At 45.7% G+C, this 26,125-nt stretch overlaps 1 protein-coding gene across 1 annotated transcript in view; it reads right to left on the reverse strand.

Annotated features, from left to right (window-relative positions):
- The window catches only part of KCNK9 (potassium two pore domain channel subfamily K member 9), an 89,498-nt gene extending 64,113 nt beyond the window's left edge, over positions 1-25,385 (reverse strand). The window contains exon 1 of the mRNA XM_035319325.1: positions 24,201-25,385. Within this exon, the coding sequence (XP_035175216.1) occupies positions 24,201-24,762 (562 nt within the window). The 5' untranslated portion in view covers positions 24,763-25,385. The remainder of the gene's footprint in view (positions 1-24,200) is intronic.
- Between the last annotated feature and the right edge of the window lie 740 nt (positions 25,386-26,125).

The raw sequence follows: 26,125 nt of genomic DNA on the forward strand, positions 1-26,125 counted from the left end.
TCTGCACCCAGCCCTCTTGCTGAATTTGGGACTGCTCTGTCAGTGAAGGAGCCCGCAGCACTGTCTCTGTTAATAACAAGGACATTTAGTTCACGCCATTTATCTTCCACTCTCCCACAGATTCTTTCCTTTTCCATTTTTTCCCCTAGGATGATTTTTGTGCTGTTTTATTCCCACCATTCCCAGCTATCTTTCTGAGTATGCTGTAGTATGAGTTGGAAATGCTCTTAATTAAATGCTATTAAGAGCTAGCTTGTATCTACGTAAGACAAGAGGCATTTCCCTGATATAGGAGAGCTACCACCATGCTCTCATACAGAAGACCACCATCACCACTTAGCATGCAATGGGGCACTTCTGATTCTACCTGATACCAAACAGCTCTGCTATTACAAACTACGCTATTACAGCTGCTTCAGCACAGCTCACAGCACCTTGTAGGATAAGCAGTAACGCAGTTCAGCGATAACTTGAGGTGATAATTAAGGTTGCTGCTCTTTCCTAAGTGTCTGGATTTTTACGGGCTGCCTACCTTAATTCTGCCAGCCCATTAAAACCTCTTTGGGGAGAATGAGTATGGATTCATACAAGAAAAAAAAATATATTAAAAAAATAAACAAGAATTTGGAGAACAGTAACAGGTGCATACAGAAATGTAAATAATGCATCAGTTTATTGGATTTGAGCTGCGCTTTTGAAACCCCAAGCAAGCACCTGTATTATATACTGTGCAAACATAATAAGATAAGGATTCTTTTTCAGCATAGACTGCACAAGGAGGGGAAGAGAAAGACACGGCTTACACCTATTGCACTTGTAGGAAACTAAGACACAGTAAGATTAAAGTGTAGAAGCAGGAAAGTCCCTGGGCACGCACAACAGAGGTGCAGCAATGCCTATGTTGTATGTGTCAAGTTCGCAAAGTAAAATTCAAAACCTTGTCTCAGGGGCTTGGAAAATGGGGCTGTCATCACTGTTACAGTGTTTTATTCAAATAAAAAATCCAGAATTGGTGCAGGGAACCAAAACCAAAGTCAAAGACTTTCTCCTCATCTGATCACCATGCAGCAGCATCGCATGCTCCCACCCTTGTACTCTCCCTCACTGGATCCTTTTCTATCAAATGGCTCAGCTTTAACAGCACGAGTAGAAGAAAGTGTTCACTCCCTACCTCCTCTTGCTTCACAGTAACCTCTATTTGTGCTCTCAAGCATGCCTAAATGTGTGTTAGGTGTTGAGATGTTAACAGAGGGGCGGTTCTGCTCACATACAAAACTGGAATGTTTAACTGGAAGAGTTCAAAAACAAAAGAAAAACAAAGCAGAACAAAAGACAACAGCAGAGGTACCAGAAAAGCAGAGGTTTCAGTACTTGGCATAGAACACCTGAGCAAGAAAAAGAGCAAGCCTGAGACATGAAGACACATCAGCTCTATCTCAAACCGCAAGCATCAAAAGACCAAGTTGGTTTGGCTTTATGGCAAATGGCAACTGAGAAAGGGAAACAACTGGGACACCCTCATATTTCTAGGGTCGTATGCCCTAGCTCTGCTCCTGTGCTCCTGCAGAGCTATCACCTTTTCCTGACCTATTTAATACTCCAGGCTTGGATGCACATTGGATTTGATGATTCTGATCCATCCACAGCACCTCTGCATCTAGAGAAGACCAAGCACACACCTTTCCCATGTCCTTCATGACTCCTGTAACTAATCAATTCCTACAAGAGTCTCTTTTGCTCTCTGCCCTTTGCATTTCCATTCCAGCTGGCCACTCGCCATAGAAGAAAAAAGCAGCACAAGCAGCACACTGAAGAAGCCCAGAGCCTGTGACAAAGCAGCACAGAAGTTAACACAGCCCTGAGATGCCAGTCAGTTCTGCCATCTCCAGACAAAAGCAACAAGAAAGCAAATCACCGAGGCATTTCCATTCCACTTCTGAATTCGCCCTGGGCACTACTGACTTTTCACAGACTTGCAGAGATTGCTCTCTCCCTTATCAGCACCAGGACTCATCTTTCCGAGCTAGTCTGCCCAGCGTGCGTTTTTCAACAATAACACCACTAAAGCAATTAACATTTCCTTTTAAGTTTTCGAGTCAAGGTAAAAGCACTCAGCCTGCAGAGTGCTGCTTCCATCAGAAAGGGCTGTTGTGCTTTTCAAGAGGCAGGGAAGGATCACTAAACAACTAAATACACCCAGGCACAGAGATAGGTTTGTAAGAAATAACTCGCACAGCGAGGTTTGGAAGGCAGCACATAAACAAGACCAGATTGAGGGGCCTGGCAATGGACATCCTAAGAACAGATGAAGGAGGGCAGCAGCAAGCCATGGATTTTCCACCTAGGAACTGAGGAGGAAATTGTAACCTCCAGGCAGCACGAAATAACCTTCTAATTCTGGGCTGCTAAATTCACTGCAAGTCCTGAAGCTTTTTGCGTGTAGAAAAACAGAGGCAGGGTATAGAAAAGGCAAAGTGTTGTCCTTCCACACCCCAGACAATACCCGTGCTTCTGATACACATGGCACACGGGACCAGCACATCTACCCTATGATGGGGGATGCACCTAACACAAGAGAGCACCGTGCCATCCAGCTGGCATGCTGAAAAGATGCCACATGCCAGGCACAACTGGTCCTGGGGCTGGCTAAATGTGTCTAATGCAAGGTGATAGGGGGAGGATGAGAGCCCACGGCGGTTGGCATCCCACATGTGAAGGACAGGCCATGCAGGGGGGGAGAGCAAGAAGAGATGCAAATCTGTGAGCCTCTGGCTGCACGCGTAGGGTTGACAGGCCATCGGCGTGTCTCAGCGCCAGCCCAGAAGGACCCCAACCAAAAATGAGAAACACGCCATCTGGGCAGAAGGTGCTAAGGCAGGTGGCATCGGATGGGGAAGAGATGAAGAGCTTGGCACAAGCCCCGGCAGGGGGGGCTGGGCGAGGGGGTGGCTTTGAGTGATGTGAAAACCTGGCTGCCAGAAGTTGGACTGAGATCCACCAACTCATTCCGCACAACTCCCCAAACAGACACACTTCCTTTTCTTAGAAGCACAGATGCCTATATATATTTAAATCACTGCTCTAGTCAGGGGTTGTACGAGCTGTAATTTGGAAACCGGGGGGGAGGGGGGAAGGCACTGAAGATTCCAATATGTAATTTTCTCTTTTTTGGCTTATTAGATTATACCCTTGTTTAAGAACTAACTGTTCTTTTACTTGGTGTCCTTTTGGCAACCATCTCTACCTAGCAATACGTGGGTGTGTGCACTCCCCCAAGTTCGCTTGTACTTGCATAGCAAGTTCAAATGAAATACAGCTCAGAAATTGTACTCCCGCAGTCCAGGAGCAGGAGTATTTAGAGCAATTAATCACTAAAATGAAGAAAAGGCAATGACTGGCACTGTAGAGGAAGAGAAAAAAAAAATGTTAACTCAGAGCACTACTGAAACGTGCTCAAAATACACAATCAGGAGTGGAAGCGGCACGCCTGCCGCGGCATTGCAATGACGGCAGAGGAGCATCACGACAGCTTGGAGTTGTGCTCAGAGTCAAAAGTTCTTCTTCAGTGTGACGTTGTGACGTGGCCGGGAGAGTGGATTAGGCGGTTCCTTTTCTCCTGAGGTGATTTTGCTCTCCTCAATCACACGCATAACAAAAGAAACGTTTAGTACTCCCTGAGTGTGGTTTAACCAAGAGAACAGCTCCGGGGAGGTTGGAAGGGCTTTGCCCCCACTTTTCAGACTGAAACCAGAAGCATCGGGGTATGTGCCACACATCTGCAACAGCAGCTTCCCTCCTTGGAGGTGTGTTTTCAAGACCCAAAACTGGAAGGTGTCCACAAATCCAGCTGAAGTCATAAAGCAATATTTGGGCTCAGAGAGTTAGGATTGCAATTTATTGATTGATGATCTGGCTTCAGTGCCATGAACTTTATGTCTAGCCTTTCTACCCCGATGTCTAATCCTGCTGAGGTAGGACTTTCCACAGCCAAGTACCTCCAGAACTTGGGGAACAGTTTCAGAACTGTTTTCAGTTTTCACATCAGAACACTGGGAACAGTTTAACTCTCTCACCAGTGCCTTAACCCCAAAGCTTGCTGAAAAGTGTCGGTAGCCGTTCAAAAGAGCTGTGCTACTAACGAGGCTGACGTTAAACCTAGGGCAGAGAGCACACAAAAACTGTGGGTTCGGGCAAGGCTGTGCTAGCATGCTTCAGCCCTGCTTATATTGCAGCTTTATAAGCAACATAAACCTCTTATGTTGTACTGGACTATATTACACTGTTGGCTGTGCGGTGCAAGTAGCCAGGGAACGGTTGTGGTAGTGCTTATCTCTAGAAGCTTAAAAAATCTAATGTGTAGCTTCAGACTCTTTCAGAATGGAAAACGCGTCCTGCATCCTCATGACCAAGCAAAGCATAAAAAAAGCTCTCAGCCATGTCCGATCCCCAGTGGCACCCCAGGGCAGGTCAATAAAGCTGTAGTTGTTCTAAATGACACTCACACAAGCTGTGATGCTCTGCACATGCAGATCACTGCATTCAGGTGGGATATCCTCACCTATCTCAAAAAACCATCACAGGAAATCAATGTCAAGTGTTAATCGGAGGAGTTCAATACCCCAAGAACTTCGCCGTTCCCTCTCTGCTGGCTTTTCCTTTTCCCACAACATCTTCAAGTTTTTCATGACCACACAGCCCCGCTCCATCTTTCCCAGCTCCTGTTTCTCACCTCATCACCCACTCCTCCATCTGCAATGCCATTTGTGCCAGCTGTGACTAGCATTTTTTGGCTTCTCCAAAAAATGTCTCCAGGCGTTGTTCCTCACAGCCTCTTGGACACAAAAGCTGTCCCCAGACTAAACCATGAGGCCAATATTTTTCCTGGGATAAGCTCTTCAGCTAGGCAGTGATGGTGACAACTGACAGCTATTAGGAGAACTCAGTTTTATACACTGACCACTTGAACAAAAGAAATCCAATATCTGGTAGTAAAGACACCCGGAAAACCACATAACTGTTATTACTATCACGGTATCTTCTCCTTTCATCCTATTACTTGTTGCCATCATTCATGTCTTGTTTCAAAACAACAAAATTTCCCTAGGGCAATTACTTACTCCCATATTTTGCACGTATTCACCACACTCCTGTGAATATCAACAGCAGTTTGCACCTCATGAGTCAGCATGGAAAAAAAAAATAGTTTTAACTTCTATACACAAGCAGACCAGCACCAACTGCAGCTTTCATTAATACTTCAGGTGGTGACTTGCTCCCTCGGGAATAACAGGATAGAAAAATTCTCCATGGGAAGTTTGTGTGCATGTAGCTGAGGAGGCAGATCACCAGAGGACTCAGAGTTACCAAGCACCTGTACCCTTTCTTTAAGTTGTCCTGAAAGGCGTATTTTTCACATGTTCCTCAATGACTTCGCACCCCTACCAACCTGTTTTCCAAACCCGTATTTGGCAGGTATGTGCTTACTTGGCTTGAAAACGAGCCTCCTAAGTGCAAAAGCTACTTTTGAAAATGGAGCTTTAGTTCTGTGGTCTTCTAGACACTTTTTCAAAATTACCCTGAATTTCACGCTGGTACAGAGCCCGGTGCAGCAGGGCTTGAATCCAAGGACAGGACCAATCATCATGACTAGCTCTAAGTTTCAGTGAGTGGCAAATTAGAAAAAAACGAACATCAAATCCAACTGCAGATATAGCAGTGCTATTGTCACTGCCGAGTGACGGCACACAGCAATTCACCTTCTTGCTCGGTGGGTCCTATAATCCGTGCAGAGCACCGCATCAGCAGCACCCCAATTAGTAGGGCTAAAGCTAGCAGGGGTATAGCTGCAGTACTTTGTGATTATGGAGTAGGTGCACCCTGGTATCTCAAAGGCTTCAGAACACACAGGCACAAAAGTTAGGGCTGTACACAGAGACAGACACTTCTGTTTGGGTTCCCCATATCCATGGCCTCCAGTCTTTTTGGAGGAACCCTCAATGATGCCAGATGTGGTGTCTGTCTCACCTCTCCCATCCTACACTGGATGCAAATCCATTGCATCATTGTACCCCTACTGTCTCCTGAAACTAGTCGTTCTTTGCTGCTTGCCACGGCAACAGTTCTGATGGTGAAGAGGTGCCAGACCTCAAGCTCTGCTCAAACAAGAGATGGTTGAGGAAGAGATTGGACCATACATACAGCAGGTTAGGAGCTGCTGCCTACTCAGCTCTTACAGACACCTGCTAGTGTTTTCCTGGTTATGGCCACCAGCAAAACTCCGTCAGGCCCCTGACTCCAATTCTTATTGCACTGGAACTGAAGGAGAACCATCAGCCAGAGCAGCACCATGTCCACCTCCTCAATGCTGCTACCTCTCCATCGGGCCCTTGTGCCCAGAAGGGCCTCCAGACACTTGGAGGAGATAAGCCAGAGCCTTGTGACTATGCTCACCTCTGCTCATTCTAAACACAAGCCCAGTCCCTCTTACACTGACCACTACCTCCTCCTTCCCAAACCTGGGGAACATCCTCCATAAAGCTTCCCAACCTGATGCTTTGCAGTTCCAGTGGACTGGTATCTTTTAACAAAAACATTTCATCCCCAGGCCTCCAACCAGCTCTAAAGAAAAGGCTTTTCTGATCTCAGAATTCATGTACTGCCTTTCAGCTGTATATACAGAGCAAGTCCATGTTGGCACATGTGCTCCACCACTTTGCCCCCTGCTAAGACAGATATTTGGGATTAGTAAGTGGACCAAGTCATTAATTCATTCTCCCTGCTCCCCGCCTCGCTTTTTTATTTAACTCCAACAAAGAATGAAACTGGAAATTTTCCTAACTACCTGAGTGCCTAGCTCTGAGCTTGCTGGGGCTCTTCCTAGAGTGCTCTGAGGTTAATAAAGTTTGCACAATGACACGAAGATTGGAGGACGGTTTGCAGCTGAATAGGGATCTCTGTTCAAGCAATGGTTGATCCTTCATTAGATCAGCCCACGGGTGAAATGAAAGTGTGGTGACATTAGTGAACACCCTAGTAGAAGCAAAGACTGCAGACCCACAGATGAGTCACGAAATCTGTCTGTTCCAGTGCTCTAATTACATTGCTCATCCAAGAAAAGCCTCTTTTGGAGCCATTAGGTCAGAATCTGTTCTCCCCCAGCTGTAAATCCCTCATAACTCAGTGAAGTCAATCGATTCATATTGGTGTAAGCAAAACCAAGCACAGTGCACTCGCACAGCCTTTGATCTTTCTCTCTCTCTCTGAGCACAGGCTCACCATTAAAGAGACAGGAAACCCTGGTCCCCAGGTCTCGCTCGCACTGCAGCACTCCGAGAAGCAAGGCTGACATCAAGCACTGCAGTTGGGAGGTGAAGGGGAAGCCAGAGGAGAGACAAAAGCCTTCAGCCTCCCCTTGAAGATGAAAGGCTGTGGATGTCCCAAAGGGCCTATGGACACGTAAAAGGGTTGGAGCATGTCACATTAAAAGGTTACATATAAAAGAAATTTGTCTTTCTACCTACATATATATGTATATTCAAATTTCAGGTAATTCTACCATTCTAAACAGAAAAAGAAACACAGTGAAACACAGCTCCTGTGGGTTCTCCGGCCGTCGCAGTCACCATGCTCACACACGTGTGGTGTCCCTCAGGGGTCTGTACTGGGACCCTGTACTATTTATTTGTACTATTTAACGCCTTTGGCAGTAACATGGACAGTGGGATTGAGTGCATCCTTGTTAAAGTTTGCCAATGACATGCTGGAAGGAAGGGATGCCAGCCAGAGGGACCTTGACAGGCTTGAGAGGTAGGCCCAGGTGAAGAACAAGGCCACATGCAAGGCCCTGCAGATGTGTTGGGGCAATCCCAAGAACAAACACAGGGTGGGCAGAGAATGGATTGAGAGCAACCCTGAGAAGAAGGACCTGGGGGGTACTGGTGGATGAAAAACTGAACGTGAGCTGGCAATGTGCACTTGAGGCCTGGAAAGGCAATCATATTCTGGCTGTATCAAAAGCAGCGTGGCTAGTAGGGCAAGGGAGGTGATTGTCCCTCTCTGCTCTGCTCTTGTGAGACCTCACCTGGAGCCCTGCGTTCAGCTCTGGGGCCCCAGCACAAGAAGGACATGGAAGTATTAGAGTGTGTCCAGAGGAGGGCCACAAAGATAATCAAGGGGATGGAGCACCTCTCCTACAAGGACAGGCTGAAGGAGTTGGGTTATTTCAGTCTGGAGAAGAGAAGACCCCAGGGAGACCTTACAGCGGCCTTCCAGTACCTAAAGGGGGCCTACAGGAAAGCTGGGGAGGGACTCTTTGTCGGGGAGTGTAGTGATAGGACAAGGGGGAATGGCTTTAAACTAAAACAAGTTAGGTTTGGATTAGATATAAGGAGGAAATTCTTCACTCAGAGGGTGGTGAGGCACTGGCACAGGCTGCCCAGAGAAGCTGTGGATGCCCCATCCCTGGAGGTGTTCAAGGCCGGGCTGGATGGGGCTTTGGGCAGCCTGGGCTGGTGGGAGGTGTCCCTGCCCAGGGCAGGGGGTTGGAACTGGATGGTTTTTAAAGCCCCTTCCAACCCAAGCCATAAGTGATTCTACGCATACATTTTCTGATATGCAGAACTAAAACACTAGGAGACTGCAGACCAACAAAGCCAGACATTTCTGTTTCAGGAAATCACCTGAATGAATGGTCCAAGCAATGGTCCATTTTGTCCTAACAGACGTTTTCAGCTTCTTCCTCTTCTTCAAAGTCTCTACCAATGTGCTGTGCAGGAAAACGTGCCAGCTTCTCCTTGGCAAAGAGCTCTGCACTGTGAATGGAACCAAAAGTCACCAAAGGGACACAGGATGTTCCCCCAATATTATGTATCTTAGGCAAGCGACCAAAGAATGGTCCAGGGTCATAAGAGCACGATTTCTTCCTTTCAAATCTACCACTTCTACTGAAACTGTTAATGACATGGTCTTCTGATTTGGAAGATCATTAACCACCTGCTTAGTCCACAGTCCTTGCTCTTACTTCCTAGATCAAAAGAGACATCGAGTTCTCAAAGAGGAGAAGAGGGAACACCTTCAGCAGCCAAGAGCAGCTTGGCTTGAACAAATTCAGTAGAGAAGCCTGAAAGAATAGCTTGAATATTACTGGGTGTGTCAGAAGATGTGATGAGTAAAGGAAGAAGGTGATAAGAAATACACTGGAAAGCATAAGGACATTCCTCTGTCTAGGACACTCTCCAAGCAGAAGCACAGCTGAAGAATATAAAGCTTTCAGAATGCAGAAAGCTAAAAGGCTTTCCTCATCTTGGACGTCCTGAAACTAACATTTGCTCCTGAAAAGTAATTTTTTAAGTCAATGGAGATGAGTCAGGAAACAAGAGCTTTTGAGAAGTTGTTTCTAATAACATTGAAACACCCATGAATATGTATCCATTTTAGATATATATTTACACTTGTTTTGTTCAGTTAATGGTCTTTCAGAGGAGAAAGGGGAAAACCTGTTACAAACATCAATCTCTGTCAGGCCTCCTGCCCAAGACCCTGCATTTAATATAGCAGCTCTAAGTTCTGAAATGAGGTCCCCTGGGTTATACATTTTCCACAGCTCTGAAATCTGTATAGTGTGATGGAGACAATGACAGAGATATCTGTAATGGCTAATAAGGAACTGTATTGATTTTGTTGGGTATATGATGTTTATTTACTTTCTTAAGCCCTGTTTGAGAACATTTTCTATTTTTTTTCAGGCTGCCGCAACATTTTCCATTTGCTACAGGAGCTAATATTGACGCTGCATTGTGTGTGTGTGAATTTGTTGGATGAGTAGGAGGGGATACTTCCTTCAAAATACAGGCTTTCAAGACCAGATTCTGAACACGTTCATCTCCGTTTAAAGCCCACAACTCCACTGAAACAACCTGGTTCCACAGGATTTACAAAGAGCAACTATGATCAGAATCTGTCCCAGTCTGTCAGGACCCACCATTTCTGTCTGTTGGGAAAGATGTAGGTGGTCTCTCCCACTCCCTGTTGATGGAAGGGGGTGGGAACACAATACCACATGGGAATAAAAAAACAGCTTTATGGTGAACTGATACATGAACAGGAATTAACAAGGTGGTGGGAAGGGAATGAATCAGCCAGTCCCGGTGAAGACAAAGAAAATTTTCAGACACTGGATCTCACCCACTCAGCCACAGCACCTTTCCTTGGTCCCTGTGATATCTCATCTCTTCCTCTCATAAAAACATACTACGGCAGTATCAAGAAAACCTATAAAAATGAAACTTCCAGGAGCAGATCAATTGATACACTCAACCAGTGATGTTACAGTCAGTCCATGCATGCCAAGTCAGTCCCAGACCTCCAGAATCATGTGTGTGGAAATGAAGCCTGAGCCAATACTGAAGTCTAGAAATTATGGAACCCAACCAACACTTGAGCGTCTGCACTTCCAGGTTTAGGGATAAATTCACCCAAGCCATGGAACATGATGAACTATATGGTCATGACTGGGATTATTTCAAGAACAGCATGTATCTATCTAACTATTATGGTATAAAGACCCATACTTAAGCCAATGGAAGGGAAAGCAAGTTGTGAAATACTAAAAAAATAAAAAATAAAAAATGGAGGCTTGTACAAAGGCTTAGAGGGTTCTTCTGGGAAAAAAAAAAAAAAAAAAAAAAAAAAAGGTACATTTGGGCTTAAAATCTGTGTAGTAAATTATCTGCTCTCCCCTTGGTACAGGCAAGTAATTCCTCTCACTTTAATGGACAATTTTATGGCTGCTAATAACATTTGTAGCTAAGATAATGACAAGGATAATCAAATCCCATGCTTGAGGGCATAAACTGATTGCTGCGGGGGTTAGCAACGAAATCACCATCGCCATATATTGCACAGGTGTATTATGGGATAGGTTTCTTTCCTCCAAAGCAGAAACGCATTGGTGTCTGCCAAGATAACAGATTGGATGATTGTCTGTGTTATGGAAATTGCTGGTTTGTATGCATGGGATCTAGGGAAAGAGGAGAAACCTCTTTGTTTCAACATGACAATTTGTAACCCAAAACGCAAAATGAGCAGGAGCTGCAAGATGCATTTTGATGCATGTTCTAGAAGAACAGTTCTCTTAAAGACAAGTTCAACCTTGACTGCAATGAAGCCCACTGCCAGATAGCAAATGTTGCTGTGCATTTAGCGTGGTACTTGGCAACACCCACAGTGTATACAACACCAGGACCTGAGAACTAGAAGGAACCTCATTCAACTATTTGACCTCTTTCAGGATGCTTAGATCTCAGTCCATCACTTAGGGGTTGTTCAAATCATCATCAGCTCCTGTATAGCAGTTATCAGCTCCCCACTCCTAGGAACACATGGCTTGGAGGGACTTCAATGGGTAACCTAGTTCATTCAGCAGTGAGGAAGGCTGAAGAATACCAAGCCCATGCCTGCTGGACAACTAACCTCTTCAGATAAATATCCAACCACTGCCATGTGGGAGGCTCCCTGCAGATGATGTGACAGCTGTTTTCTCTGCTGGCAGTGAACCTACATCTGCCATGCTGTAGCATAAACACTGTGGGCAGATATGTGGAGAAACTTATCGCTGTCCTCTTTACAACAACCATATAAATATTTGAGGGCTGTTACTGTTCCTCCCTTCATACGTTTATTTTCCAGACTAAACAACCTCTATTCATTTCACATTGAAGATAGGCCATTGTCTTAGCATTTTGGTTGCTTCCCCTCCTGACACTGATTTTTCTGACCCTTTCTCAAAACACTGCACCCAAAACTGGACCCAGTTTTCAAGCTGACGCTATGCCAGTTCTAACAAAACAGAATAGCTGCTTCTGTGACTTACATCCAACACACGCCTGTTTTGAACATCTCACACCAAAGACCCATATTTAGAATACAATCCACTTTATCACCGTGTTCTGGTCCCAGTACATGCATCTAGTCAGTTCACATCATTTCTCTCTGGGTGCATTTGATTCTTCCTTCTGCAGTGTAATACTTTGCACTCGTCTTTATTGAATTTCATCATATTGATTTCAGACCATTTCTCCAATTCATCAAAATCATTTTGTATTCTGCTCCTGCCCTCCTGAGTGCTAGCCACCCCTCTCACGATTAATAATAAGTGTACTCTCTGTTCTATCAGCCAAGCCATTAATGGGAAAACTGAAGAGTACCAACCACAAGACAGACCCTCGTAAGACTGTAGATTTTATGGCCATCCAATCTGACAAAAAACTACTAATAATTATTGTAGATTTTTTTTTGCATTCCTGCTGTGAAATTATCCTGTGGCAGATTTAGCAAAGGCCAACCAGGTTTGTATTTTCTGCCCTAGTTACCCACACCTGCACAGAATGTGCTATTGTCAGACATGGGATAAATCCAGCCTCACTGTAACCTCTAGTCCACAGTGTGTGTGCTTCCAGACCTTGCACCCTTGCTGCAGTAATTCAATCCAGCCCATGTTTTTCTACTGTACTTATGAGAACTCAATGTTATTATAGTGCTATTACAATTTTATTATACATATATATAATAAAAGTCAAGATCTACTGCACCCCCATTATCAACTAGACCAGCTACACTACTGAAAAACAAACAAGAAAACAAACAAAAACAAACCAGATAACTTTGACATGAGTTACTCAAGAAAAATCTGTGCTGGTTCCAGCTTGTCCCTTGTTATCCCCAAGGTACTTTCACACTGATTGTTTACCGGCTTGGTCAAATATCTTTCTGAGTATCAAATTTAGGTTGACTGAGCATTAACTCCCCATGTTGTCTCCTGTCCCCTTTTTAGAGATAGGCAGTGTGTTTGCTTTTCCTTGCAACAGCCACCGGTAGAACTGTTCAAACAGTAGCCATAAAAAAACTGGTGACAGAGCTGACAGTGAGCAGTTGCTGCTAAGAGAAGAGAGGTTGATTCTTATCCAGATATTCAGCTGGAGACAAAATTGTAGAATTGTAGGATGCACCAATAATCCCTCAGGGAAGCAGGAACCTTTAGCCAAAAAAAAAAAAAAAAAAAGGGACAGGATAAACTTACATAGATCCCAAGCAAGATCTGAGACAAACTTCAAACAGCCCGTGTGTGTACAGAACCAGAGAAAATCAGGCAGGAGGAGACTAGTCCATACTTTGCCGCAAGGTAGGAAGGACAGTATGCTTAGGTCATTCTTGACAGATGCTTGTCTATCCTGTTCTTCAGGACTTCAGGACCTAGCAAAAAAGAGCCCACACCCTCCCCAGGCAATGTATTTCAGTGTTTTACTAGTATCACTGCTAAAAAGATTTTCCATTTATAGCTAATCTAACTCTTCCTTGATGCTGTTTAATAGTTTTTTCTTATTCACTGTACCAAACTCAAGCTCTTCAGGAACAGGCTGTGGCTTTGGTCAGATCTGAAAAGCCCAGGCTGGATTCTTTCCAAAGAGATCATGGAAATATTTTTTAACTGCTTTGCACCTGACCTGCAAGCCAGGTTTCAACTAGTCATCCAAATCAGGACCACAAATGTTTGAGAGCCAGCAACTTTCCTTGTGATACCTATTGCTAAATACTCAGAGCCAAGCTCACATGCCATGCATCTACCTCTTCGGTATCGCGAGCCTTTACTGTGGTTCATCTTGAGGAAAGAAAAAAAACATTTGAAATAAAAATACATAAATAAATAAGCCAGAACATATTCATCTTCCTAGTTTTGGAAGCAGCAGTATAGAGGTAAACCACCATCAAACCCACGATTAAAAAATCATCACCAAATACCGAAGGGCAAGCAGCTGGCCTGCCTACGTTGTAAGGGCACTGACATCAAACTTCATGCAGCAAAAGCGATGCAGGAAGGCTGCGAAGCTTTGTGGAAAATAATCTCTGGTGCCAGTCCAACAGTTAAAGCAGAGCCGAATGCAGCCCATACAGATTAGGTTATCGCTTAATAGGATAGGACTGGTACAAAGGCTTCTAAATGAAAATATAATTGGGGGTGGATATTTGGGAAGAAAACAAAAATAAAGCCATGCTGAATCATATCAAGTGCTTCTCAAGTGTTAAAACAAACCACTTGGATGTGCGGTACATTCATGAACTGACTTGTAACACTGCTAATTTGCTTCTGTTGGCCTACATGAGTAGGTATCAGCTTATGTTGTTTCCTCTGACTGGCAGAGTGCACTCATTAAGGCAAACACATTGCTACTAAAGCCCTAATTGTTTTGAAAAGTGCCCTTTAAATAACAGGCCTTTTACTACTAGGCAAGATGTGTTTTAAGAGCAAATCATGAGCTTAAGCCTTTGCTGCCAAAAGACTGGATGCTCATTTCTTTGTTTGTCAGGCAAAAATACCAAAAAATAACGTAAAACCTGACTGCACCAGCTAACATCTGTGGGACGTTGAGCAACCTGGTCTGGTGGGAGCTGTCCCTGCCCATGGAGGGGTGGGGGGGGGTTGGAATTAGGTGGTCTTTAAGGTCTTTTCCAACACAAACCATTCTGCGATTCCAGGATCTACATCCTTGTCTTCGGATATTCATTGCCATGTGAAACAGCAAAGGAGGGGAGAAACTCTGAATGAGAGAGCTTGAGAAGATCACCAAATTCTTAATGTAAAGACTGAAGAGTTCAGTCAAATCTCTGGGATTTCCAGGTGCTTCCAATGACAGAGACCTAATGTTTTAACTATCAGTTGACTAGAATTGGTTTTATCTCATTTCTAACACACCTAAGTAATACTGCAGAAAAGACTGCAAAGATAAGTCATATTTGGTGTCAATCAGCAATCAGCAATAAATCAGGCATTTATGGAGGACATGGGGGAGTTGTGGTGTGTCAATGACTTCAAACTCTCAGACAGCCTCTCATTCCCCAAACATTGGTTGCCAATCTTCCATTTTTGCTGTTTTTCTCTTTAGGAGTCCAAGGCAATTCAGATTTTTTGACAGCCTTGTACATGTAACAAAACTGAATAATACTGAAATGGCATCCCTCTGCTGTTTCTAGTCCTCAGCAGAAAATACTAGATGCTTTACCATGAAAGATACTCTTCTACAACTCCTCGTCTACCTCTAGAAACTCAAAAAAAATAACAAAGACCAGAACAACAGTAGAGAAGTGCTGAGACGTTTAGTCACCTCTGCCGGTATGAGGTGCAAGATTATAATCAATCACCTTTATTACATCAAGAGTTTTAAAATATTTCTGGTGCAGTACCTTATACAATACAGCTGGGACACAGAGGTTTATAGTAGGGTCTCCATGTGCTTCCTGGTGCTGAGTTCATATTATCAAAGGTCCCTTCACTTCCAGAACAGAGTCAATATAAGTACCAAACTCCAGATTTTTAAAATTATTGCTGCCAGTAACTCTGTTTTCACTGAGTGGAGCCAGACCTGTTTCACCATACAGTTCAGACTATTAACACCTAACAGCAATTGTTCATTAGTTCAGGTAATAGACCTTTGAAACAACAGTATTTGTCACCTTCTCCTACTGTCTGGTCCTGAAAAGATCCAGATGGGTGTGAGATGTAGGAAAGTGAAAACAGGTCACAGGTGTGTTACAACAATGTCTGATACAGTTCCCATAGCAATGGCCCATGGTGGTTTAAACAAATGAGGAGGACATCCTCTCTACAGGACATCAAAAGAAAAAGTGGTGGAAGATATAAAGTATTCCATCTGCACCCAAATGTCTCCGTAATGAGTTAATGGTAGCATACATCGAGAACTGCTGACAATGTCAATTGCCACGGGAGCAGATCCCTTTTATTTCTACTTTTCCTTCAGCACTCCAAGAATATCTCTAAATTGGGAGACTACGAATGTTTGCTTGCAGCTATTCTCCTGCACTGTACAATTAGAGAGCTGCTGTACGTCTCATTCATCAGGGCATCTCCCAAAGCTCTCTGAAATTTTCCTGTTGGAGATGGCTCACACAGTTAGCAAAGGGAGCGATCCCCTTGTGTGACAGCAGAGCAAGGAGACAATCAACTTCCCATCAGATACCTTTTAACCCCACTATTTGCCTGCTTTTCTCTGAAGCTCTTCTTTCTTGCTGGTGCAGGGAACTGAAAGGACAAGACGGTCTATTCCCTCCTAAGCGTCCTAACAAGTAACAAATACACGAGTCCTTAATAGAGATATGTCTTTCACTGACATGCCTGAATCATTTCTGTAATGAAAGCAGTTAAAAAGGATATGGAACCCCTTAACCAGCTGACTCAACTGACTACTGCATGAGCCTCTTGTAGCAATTGGCCAGACATTAAAAAAAAGGTCAGTTAACTCCTAAAACAGAAAAAAAAAGAAAAAAAGAAGAAAAAAAAAAAAGAAATAAGAAATTTGAAATTTGGAAAGATTTTCCCCCTGAAACAGCAAAGTATGCATTACACTTTCAAGAACAAACAAAAACAAAAAGTCTCAAAGGATCAGAAGAGGTTGTTAATGTCAGGTAGCAATGAAAGAAAACAAAATTTAAAAAAGAAAAACAACACCATCAAAAAAAAAAATACAAAGAATAAAATCCATGAACTTTCTTCCTCAACATTTCTCCTTGTTGAAAGTTAAGGTAAAGGTATTCAGGAGGTATACGGTTGAGCCCTCCACTTTCAATTAAATAAACTAAAAATCAGTAGAAATGTCAAATCCAGCACTCCAAAAAATCTGTTTGTTTCATTATTAAAAGACAAATCTGAAAACTGTTATTACAGATATTTGGGGGGAAATGGTTTGCTATAGAATATAGCTCCTTGCATTGTAGAATTCATGTCATATTATGGCCTGATCCAAATCTCCTCTGAGTCCAAATAGTCTCTCAATTTTTTAGAGCAGACTTTGTATATGGCCATAGTTTCCGTGTTGATTTTTGTTTGTTTCTTTTTCCTAAACTCCCTAATCCTTAGATTCCCTGATCTGACTTTAACCAAAGGAACTGCCACAGGTGGATTGTCAACATCAACATTAGCTGGAAGGAGTCAAGCCACAGACAGCTGGTAGGATAGAGGTAACGTCTGGGAAGGTAACCATCCATACATTTCAGCTTGGAGTCAGTGGATCCCATGGATGCATTCGTAGCAGGCAACAGTTTAAAATTAATTTGCACTACACCACTTCTGCACGTATGCATCTACATACATGAAATTTCTGAAGTAGTCCATAGCTTTATTTAAAAACATCCCCAAACCAAAAGGAGATGACCATGCCCGCCACATACAGCAAACATCTGTTGCAAGCCCGCAGTAAGCTGTAGTTCAACTCAGAAGCAGCAAGGTCTCTTACTGATTAGTTCTGCATCATCAGCAAGTGTCCTTGCTAGCATCTGTTACAGGGGAGGGGGATATTTCATGCAGCCATTATCCGAATCCCGTCAAGGATTGTCAGGAAAAATGCAAAGGAACCAGGTACCTAAAAAGTCTAAAAGGTCTTTGGCAAATAATTACCCAGCACTGTAAATACTCCTTTACATAGTAAAGCTCCAGGTTCTGCTTTTATTGCACGTCAGGAGACCTGAGCTGCAGGAGTTTGCTAATATCACCTGGAATTCATTACGGAGCTGTGCCTTTGGTTCATCTTCATTGTTTAATCTGGCTATAAAGTAATGCCATGTGGTCTGAAAGAGAGAAGTGAGCTGCTAGGCAATTAGAAATAGTCCTCAACCTGAATCTTCAGAAAGTCATTTTATCTTCTTGTCTCTAAATTGAGGATAATTTTTACACAGAGGTGTTGTGAAGATGAATCACCTAATGTCAGAACAGCATTCTGAATATAAAGTGCTGTGTAACTCCAGCTCGAAGCCATGAGCATCATTTTCAGCATTCATGAAGGAATGTGCTCCAGCACCAAAGGAACTAAGCACCTCGGTTCAGGCTGCATTCAAGAGAAGATGACAGCATTCTGGTTCTTGCTTTGAACCAGACCTACAGGGTCTGCCCCAAAACACACGTGCAAAAAGGAAGCTCTCCATTAATCTGTTGTCCCACAGATCAAGCCTCATAGTTCTGATGCTGCTGCCAGAGAAAGCAAAGGGATTCCACTTCTTTTTAGTGAAGCAGGCTCAAGCCCAGAAGCTAACAGATAAACTTCTTCCCGTTTTCTTCATCTAGAACACCTCCTCTCCCTCCCATTTCTGCCCTGAAAATTTCTGCTTGTTGTCCTAAATCATTTTGGTGGATCATTTTCTTCCCCCTAAGACTCACTGACATCTCTAACTTACCGCCTTGTCAGGGGGCAAACACAGACGTTTTTATGCTGACACCTGCAAAGGCACATAAACGATTTTACCACATGGAAAAATAATCAATAAGCAAAGACTATATAGTGGGGAAAATGAAATGTAAAAGATCCCTGGTTTTCCTTCTCCAGAAAAAAACAACCAGTGTAGGAACTACAAGAGTTTGAGATGTGGAAAAAAGAAAACTGTATAACATACGGCTGATAAAGACTTCAAGAGGTCAGCCAGTCCATCTTCCACCTCAAAGGCAAAAGCAGCTATAAGTTAACCATTCCTGACAGATGTTTGTCTAAACTCTTTTTAAAACCCTCCAATGATGGAGATGCCACAGCCTCCTTAGGCAATCTCTTCCAGCACACACCTACCCTGACAGCTGGAAAGAGTTTGCTAGTGCCTAATCTAAATCTCACTTGCTTCAGTTAAAGAAAGTGAAGAATAACAGTTAGAAAGAAAAGAAAGGGCACCAAATCTTTATAAGATCAAGATAAAAATTACCAATTTCTCAAACCAGGTTATGCTAAGGATATCTGCTGGCGCCATCAGCCGTCAGAGTAGCTAGAGGTTTCTCAATGCTTCCCCATAACTGTTTTCAGACTACTACTAGGTGCTGCATTCACCCTGCCAGTAAGCCATACGGCTGGAAGATGCAGTTCAGCATCAGTCTGAGCTGTATTTTTGCCTTGCTTATCAGTGATTTTTAAAAAGCTTTTGTTAATGTGCCTCTGGCAGGAATGCGAGGTATCACTGCAAAACCAGTTTTCAAGAACTCAGGAACCGTTTCTTGTGAGCATGCAAGCAAAGAAGCCATACCAAGTCCCCTCTGTCTTAGCACAGCATTATTTGGATATTCTGTTTTGTTTTGTTTCATTTTGTTAATTCTCCACGAGACAAATGATATAGTATGAAAAGATAATGCAGAATATTTTAATTATGCAGGGGAGGCAACTCTACATAAACTTCATCTTCATGCGGCTCACGGAAGCTGACCTCCTCTTTGTCCAGGTGATGCCACAAGCAGATAAGACAAGTTCTGATCATCCAGTAATCTCCACTGAAACTTCAGGTGGTGTGAATCAGAATAGATCCGTTATTTCTGTGGATCTACAATCCCTCATATCACCAGAAAATCTTGCTCTCTACTTTCACCTGAGCTCATTAATAATAAAGTGGCTTTAATCTACTCTGTCTTGGTTGTTTTCTGGTTTGTGTTGTGTGTGTTGTTGTTCTTCTTCTTTTTGTTTTTTAATGAGGTATGACCTTCATGGTCCTGGCAACTCACAAATGCATCAGTTAACTGAACAAAACATTGGTCTCTTGTTCTTTTTCCCCTTCTGTGTCTTGTTGTCTTCCTTTCTTTTCTTTTTTTCCACTGCAAGTTGTCTATCTGACACGATTCCCTACTCAAAACTTTTCTTTTTAATATTGCCATCTATCAAAAACCAAAAGCAGACTCAAACCACCAGAGGCTGGCCTTAAAGAAGAAGCACCACTGACAAAACAATTCACACGTAACATCATATCTTTTTCTAACCCAAATTAGAAACATCGCAACACTATCAGCTTGGCGAGTATTTTATACCCATTTTACAGAAGGGTAAAGCGATGCAGAGAGAGGATGAGGCGACAAAACAACTATCCTGATCTGGATTTAAGCATGTGATTGCTTAGTTCATTAACGCAGGTTCAAATTCTCTGTGAGGCCACCATCTGCCAGAAGTAAGCCATCCCCTCCTCTGGATGTAAACAGCTCCTGAATCTTTAGGTATCAGTAGCCAAACAGCTGTCAGTAGGTCGTTTCTCCATTCATCGTTACAGACATTGCACCACATTCTCCAAAAATATTTTGTCTCTGTTCACCAGGATACTTCATTCACTGCTTACAGGAGGTTTGAGACTGAAAACAAAGGCCTAAAAGCTAGAAAAAGAGACTAGCAATTCACAGCACACACACTGTTTCAATTTTGTTCTCCTTACAGTCACTTCCCGGGAAAAAAATAAATAAATAAAAATCCTCAATCTGTTTGTTGTTTCAGTTCATTTTAGGGTGACATAAACAGCTTTCAGTTCTTTACATTCTACACAAGCCTCCAGAAATATTCAGTGTTTACTAGAGCTCAGTGGTGTTAAATCAAGTATGACTATCACCCTTTAAGGCCTAAATGATAGAGCGATAGCCAGACCAACAACACATTTTGACAGTGTTGACACTTCCTAACACAGAAGCAGTTCAGCCACTCCTATAAACCTGTAGAAAAGGGCACCAAAACTTAGTAGAAACCCTAGGAGTTACTTTTTATTTTCAAAAGTCGGTGTTTTCATTCATCGTAGCCAGCCTCTTGATACTCAGTGGCATATTCTGCAGTGTTTCTCAGAAAAGACAAATAGCTGGATGGAGAACTGGATTAAATCACTCTCTGTCATCGTTTTGGCTGCGTAACTGTAAATGGATAGGAAATTATACTAGCTAACTCTGAAGTGAGAACAATCCCGAAATAAACTCAGCAACTGGCAACAACCAAGAACAGCCTATTAGTTCGTTCTGATCACCTAAAAACTTTCACAGGATTCAAGCAGGACCCATACTTCGGGAAAGCGTGGTTATTTCGCTTCTGCTGGTGAATTTTAGGAGCAGAGCCATAAAAATGTGTAGCACCTGCAGTAGTTTCAAAAAAAAAATAAGACAAAAAAAAAAAAAAAAAAAAAAGCATTGCACCTGGGGAGTAGGAAAAAAAAATATTGCCACAGGTGGAAAATAAATAAATAAATAAATAAAAATGTTTCCATTTACTCAATCAGCCCTGGCTTCTTTCTTTAGCCGTCAGACTGACAAGCGAGCAACAACCTCCCGCCCTCTACCCCAGGTGAAGTGCTGAAGGTTCGAGGAAACGTGAGAGTTGGCCAACGCTCAGCGCTTCGCCTCACACGGGAGGCTTTCAGCTTTCTGTAGCCAACCCAACCCGGCCTTCAGTGCCCGGATCCCACCCAAACGAAGCCTCTCTCTGCAGAGGCTGCCCGCTGGGGAGGCCGGGGAGGAGGCGTGGAGGCTGCCGGAGCTGTCCCTTCAGCACCACGACCCGCCGGGAGGATGAAGAGCCCGAAGGATGTAGAGCCCGAAGGATGAAGAGCCCGGAGGATGAAGAGCCCGGAGGAAGATGAGATCGATTGCATCTGGACCATGGTCCATGGCCCACGAGAACCTTCCTGCATTAAATTAAGGCTGCCAGAGTTTCACACAGCACGGTGAGGAGGGAATAGCTTCTGGCACGTTGCAGTATCAAGGAGAGCAATTAGGTTAGACATAAATTAGTCTGCTATCATATGCATATCGCTAGACTTTGTGGTCCACTGATTCCTTTTGCACTTCTCTGAGGAGAAGTTCGTGGAGACAGATTTACCACTCTGGAATAGGCGACAGAGGGTTTTATTCACTCTGTTTTAAAAATCAGCCTGAGATGGTTATTTAGAGGCACTTTTACAAGAGCACTTACTGCCTACAGCATGCTCACTAATGCATACACGGCATGTGCTTCTTGAAGTGTGTCTGGAAGGCTTCAGAGAGAGAAGGAAATGTATGTGAGAGCACACACACAGTTAGATTAAAAATAAGAACGACCAAAAAAAAAAAAAAAAGATTAAGATGAACATTTAAGTTCACTGTCCAGGGAAAGAAACAGAGAAGAAATCTTTTCTTATTTTCCTGAGAACTTTAAGACAAAAAGTCATGCTTTTCTCTTGTGAACCAATTTTTTTTTAGGATAAATAAAAAAAATAAAGAAATACCATCCATGCTCACTTTTACAGACTACCCATAGATCAGATAACATCCTGAAGCTACTTTAGTACTGAAGAAATACACAAAACAGAAATAAGTTTGGCAAGATACTGATAGTAACTATTAATAAACTTTTCCAAGAGGGATCATGTATCCTCCTGGAGCAGAGCTTCCCAAATGAACAATTGTCAAAGAATGTCCTTCAGCACCATTCGTTATTATCCCTTTCCCCTCTTGTGGTTCCCCGTTGCTATACATGCTTTAAACTTACACAATTCTGACATCCCAAAGCATCTCAGCCCACAGAAATGTACACTACTATCCCCTGCACACTGATGGGCTCCGAGCTTCCTAAATGAATCTCAGCTCTTTGCATGAGAGAATGCCACAGCCTCCTATGCAAGCTGTACTTGTTTCCAGGTAAAATACGGTCAAAACAGCAAAATACTGTAAAAACAGCCCTTTCTACCTGTCACCAACCGAGCTTAAGAACACAGAAAGTATCGCAGCCACCACTCAGGCAGGAGTACAGGGCACCACGAGTATACAGGCATGTGTGTGGAAGCCCTGTTGTAAACCAGGAGGGCACGATGGTCTAGTATTCACTTAGCCCAAATAAATGACAAGACACAGATCGAGGAAGAGAGAATCTGTAAGCAAAGGAGGAGAGTTTGGACACTGTAATGAACAGAAGCAAATCTAAGTCATCTGCTAAAGTTACATTCTACTTTATATTCTATAGCCTGCTTACATATGTTTATTTATGTATGTATATAATCACAGAAAAGGAGATTGTCACTTAAAATCTAATCTTCGAAAGGGCAAATAGGCTTCATGGTGTCAAACAGTCTTTCGAATGAACATGTTAATGCACCACCTATAACACAGTCAAATACAAATGTAAGTAAACACAGCTCAAAGGACAGCGGACGGCGTACTCTGCTGAAAACTGCCACTATCTTCAGGTGGCAACGTGGTAATTGGTCGTAACAAGCCCTAACTGGTAAAAAAAGATCGAGTCTTCCTGTATTAGCATGAGAGCTCGTTCTTTCGTGTTCAATACAACACACTGTCAAGCAGCCTCCAAGCTAGAGGGGTCTTTTTAGATCTCCCCAGATATTAGAGGGGAACATCCAGAAGTGCAGAGAGAAGGGCGAGTCAACAGCCTCAGTAAATCCACCCTACTGAAAGCAAAACAAGGAAGAACACACCTGCTAACCAAGCCAAAGCCCAAGCCGCAGCAGTTTTGCGTGCACACTGCAGCCTCTAGTTACCGTGGCATTTATTTTTATGGCAGGGAAGCAAACTTTATGCAAAATGCTCCGTTTGAGCTGAGCGAAGCAGAGAAGTATGAAATGACAGCCTGTGGCTGTGTCCACTGACGGTCCCTCTGCTGTCCAGGGGAATGGCATGCCTGGGGAGCTAGGCAACACCGGCACGACAGCAGGCATCGTTCTGCCTGCTGGACTGTATGCCCACAAAGAGGAGATGCACTCTGTGACCTGTTGACACATCGGACGCTCCAGCTGCAAAGAAAACTTCAGGGACACGTCGGGAGGCCCAGTGACGGGACCGCAGCTGTGGGAACCCCACCACAGCCCTTGCCGATGCCAAGACAAAGTTTGGGAAAGCTGGGCTGCCCTCGGCCACAGCTGCAAAAAGGGGGTTCCAAGCTGAGCCTGTTCACACGCCCTCCTCATTTTCGTCCTCATCCAGCTGCTTTTTGCCCAAGTTTTCCCCGTGTCTCTGAAGTGCAGGTGCACACACGGTTCCCAGGAGAAGCATGGCGACAGGGCCTCGCTCCTCCCGCAGGGAACCCCCCGAGAGGTGCCATCCCGCCCCTTCCCCACCTCCTCCTCGCCACCCAAGCCACAGGATGGTGGTAGCCACTTGGTAGCCACAAGTCCCCCACCAGGACAGCCCCACTCCTCTCCAGTCCCACCCAGGAGACAACAGGTTCTGTCTCCAGGGGGAAGAGATGCGGGACACCTCCGAGTCCAACAAGTTGCCCGTGGAGAGCCACTAATTACATAACACGGGAGGAAAGCCAAAAAACTCATCCAGCACTTAACACTTTGCACACCACATCCCCCTTGCCCCTCTCACTTTCTTCCAAGCCAGGAGGGGGGGCTTTTGTCCCGACCCCAAAGGGCCTCCCCAAAACAAAGCCACTCACCGATGGTCGTGATGACCGTGATGGCAAAGTAGAAGGAGCCGGCGAATTTCCACTGGACACCGGCCCGGTGGGGCTCAGACTGCATGATCACCAACTCCAGCTGCCGGTAGTCCTCACTGGTGATGTTGTACTTTCCTTTGAGCCGGATCTCCTCGGCTTTGAGTTTCTCCTCCTCCCGCATCTCGTTGTCGGACTCCAGCGCATCGAAGACGGCGGCCCCGACCAGCAGGTAGGTGAACGTGCAGATGATGAGGGACAGGGTCCGCACGTTCTGCCTCTTCATGGCCGCCAGCAAGGGGCGAGTGAGGGGACCATGTCCCCCCCTGGCCGCCCGGGGATCCGACAGGCCGCAGCAGCCGCAGCAGCAGCAGCAGCAGGGGGACAGCTGCCGGGGGAGGCGGCGGCGCCCACCGCCACCGCTGCTGGGGGGCAGCTTGTGCTCGGGCTCCTGGCCGGAGGAGAGGCACAGGAGGCTGCTGGAGCGCCGGGACCAGGTGCCCTGGAGCCGGGAAACTCTGCGCAGGACCTGCCCAAACCAAGCCGTCCCAGTGCGCAGGGCCATCCAGGGCAACCCCCCCCCCCCCCCCCCGCTCCTCCCCAGCACCGAGGCCAGGGGTTAGGGGGGGCCCCTGCCGAGGGAACGAAGGAGGGAGCCGGGACGGGGTCCTGCGGTGCCTTGAGGGTCCCCCCCCTCCGCCAAATTGCCCCGGGGAGGGTCCCCCCGCAGCCCGGGCAGGGCTCGGCGGGGAGGCTGGGGCCGGCCCCGTCCCAAGTTTCTTCGGGGATGGAGGGGCCGAGGAGCGGGTGGGCTCCGGGGGCTGCTTGAGGAAGAAGGGGCGGGGGGGGGGGGGGGTGGATCTCCGGCCGGGCCGCTCGGGACGGGCTGGGGGCGCTTTTATTCCTTCGGCCGCCGTGCGAGGCGGGCGGCGGGGAGCCGGCTTGCTGCAGGTGTCCGCGGTGCGGAGTCCGGGGAGGCGAAACAAGAAGCGACGGCGGCGGCGGCGGCGGTGGTAGCGGTGGTGGTGGTGGTGGTATCAGGCGACGGGCGGGGAGTTGGGGGCAGCATCCCTGGCGGGAGGCGGGGGCGGCGGGGAGCCAGCGCCCCGCAGGAGCCGAGCCGAGCCGAGCCGAGCCGAGCGGGAGGAGCGGCCCCGGAGCCGCCCCGGGCGGGCGGGGAGAGAGAGAGAAGAGGCCGGGAGGGCGGCGGGGAGGCGGCCGCCGCTGGAGCACCTGCCCGGGCTGGGACGGAGCCTTGCTCCCACCCCCCCCGGGAGCAGACACACACACACACAATAAAAATAAATAAATAAAAATAAAGGTTTGGGAGAAAAAAAAAATAAGAAAAGGCTACTTTCGCGGCTGCTCCCCCTGGGCTGGTTTATTTAGGGTGGTTTTTAGAACAAAGCCGTTAAGAAAAAGAGCAAGCGTCCTCCTCCTCCTCCTCCTCCTTCTCCCAAGCTCTTGACATCATCTCGGGGAAAATGAAGCCCGCGCCCCTCTGCCATCGCCCGCGCGTGTGAGTGTGTGCTCGGCGTGTGTGTGTGTGCGAGAGCGTGTGTGAGTGTGAGCGTGCCCGTGTGTGTGTGCGAGTGTGCCCGGGCGTGTGTCCGTGGCCGCCCCGCCGCCGGCTCGGGAGGCGGGAGCTCGCCCCGGCCCGCCGCGGGGAGAGGCTTAACCCCGTCGGCGCCGCCCTGTCAGGGAGAGGCCGCGGGGCTCCCCCGCCGCCGTTCGCTGCCCGCCTCCCCCCGGCATGGCCACGCCTCGGCCGCCGCAAGCGGGGACGGGCGGTGGTGGCCGTGGTGGTGGTGGTGGTGGTGGTGGGGAGGTGACGGCCGGGACGGGCGGGCCTCCCCTCACGCCGACAGCGCTCCGCGCCTCACGGCTATGGGCGCTGCAGCTGTGGGGACACAGCCCCACAGGCACGC

The sequence above is a fragment of the Oxyura jamaicensis genome, chromosome 2 (genome assembly GCF_011077185.1).
Source record: "Oxyura jamaicensis isolate SHBP4307 breed ruddy duck chromosome 2, BPBGC_Ojam_1.0, whole genome shotgun sequence".
Classification (NCBI taxonomy): Eukaryota; Metazoa; Chordata; class Aves; order Anseriformes; family Anatidae; genus Oxyura; species Oxyura jamaicensis.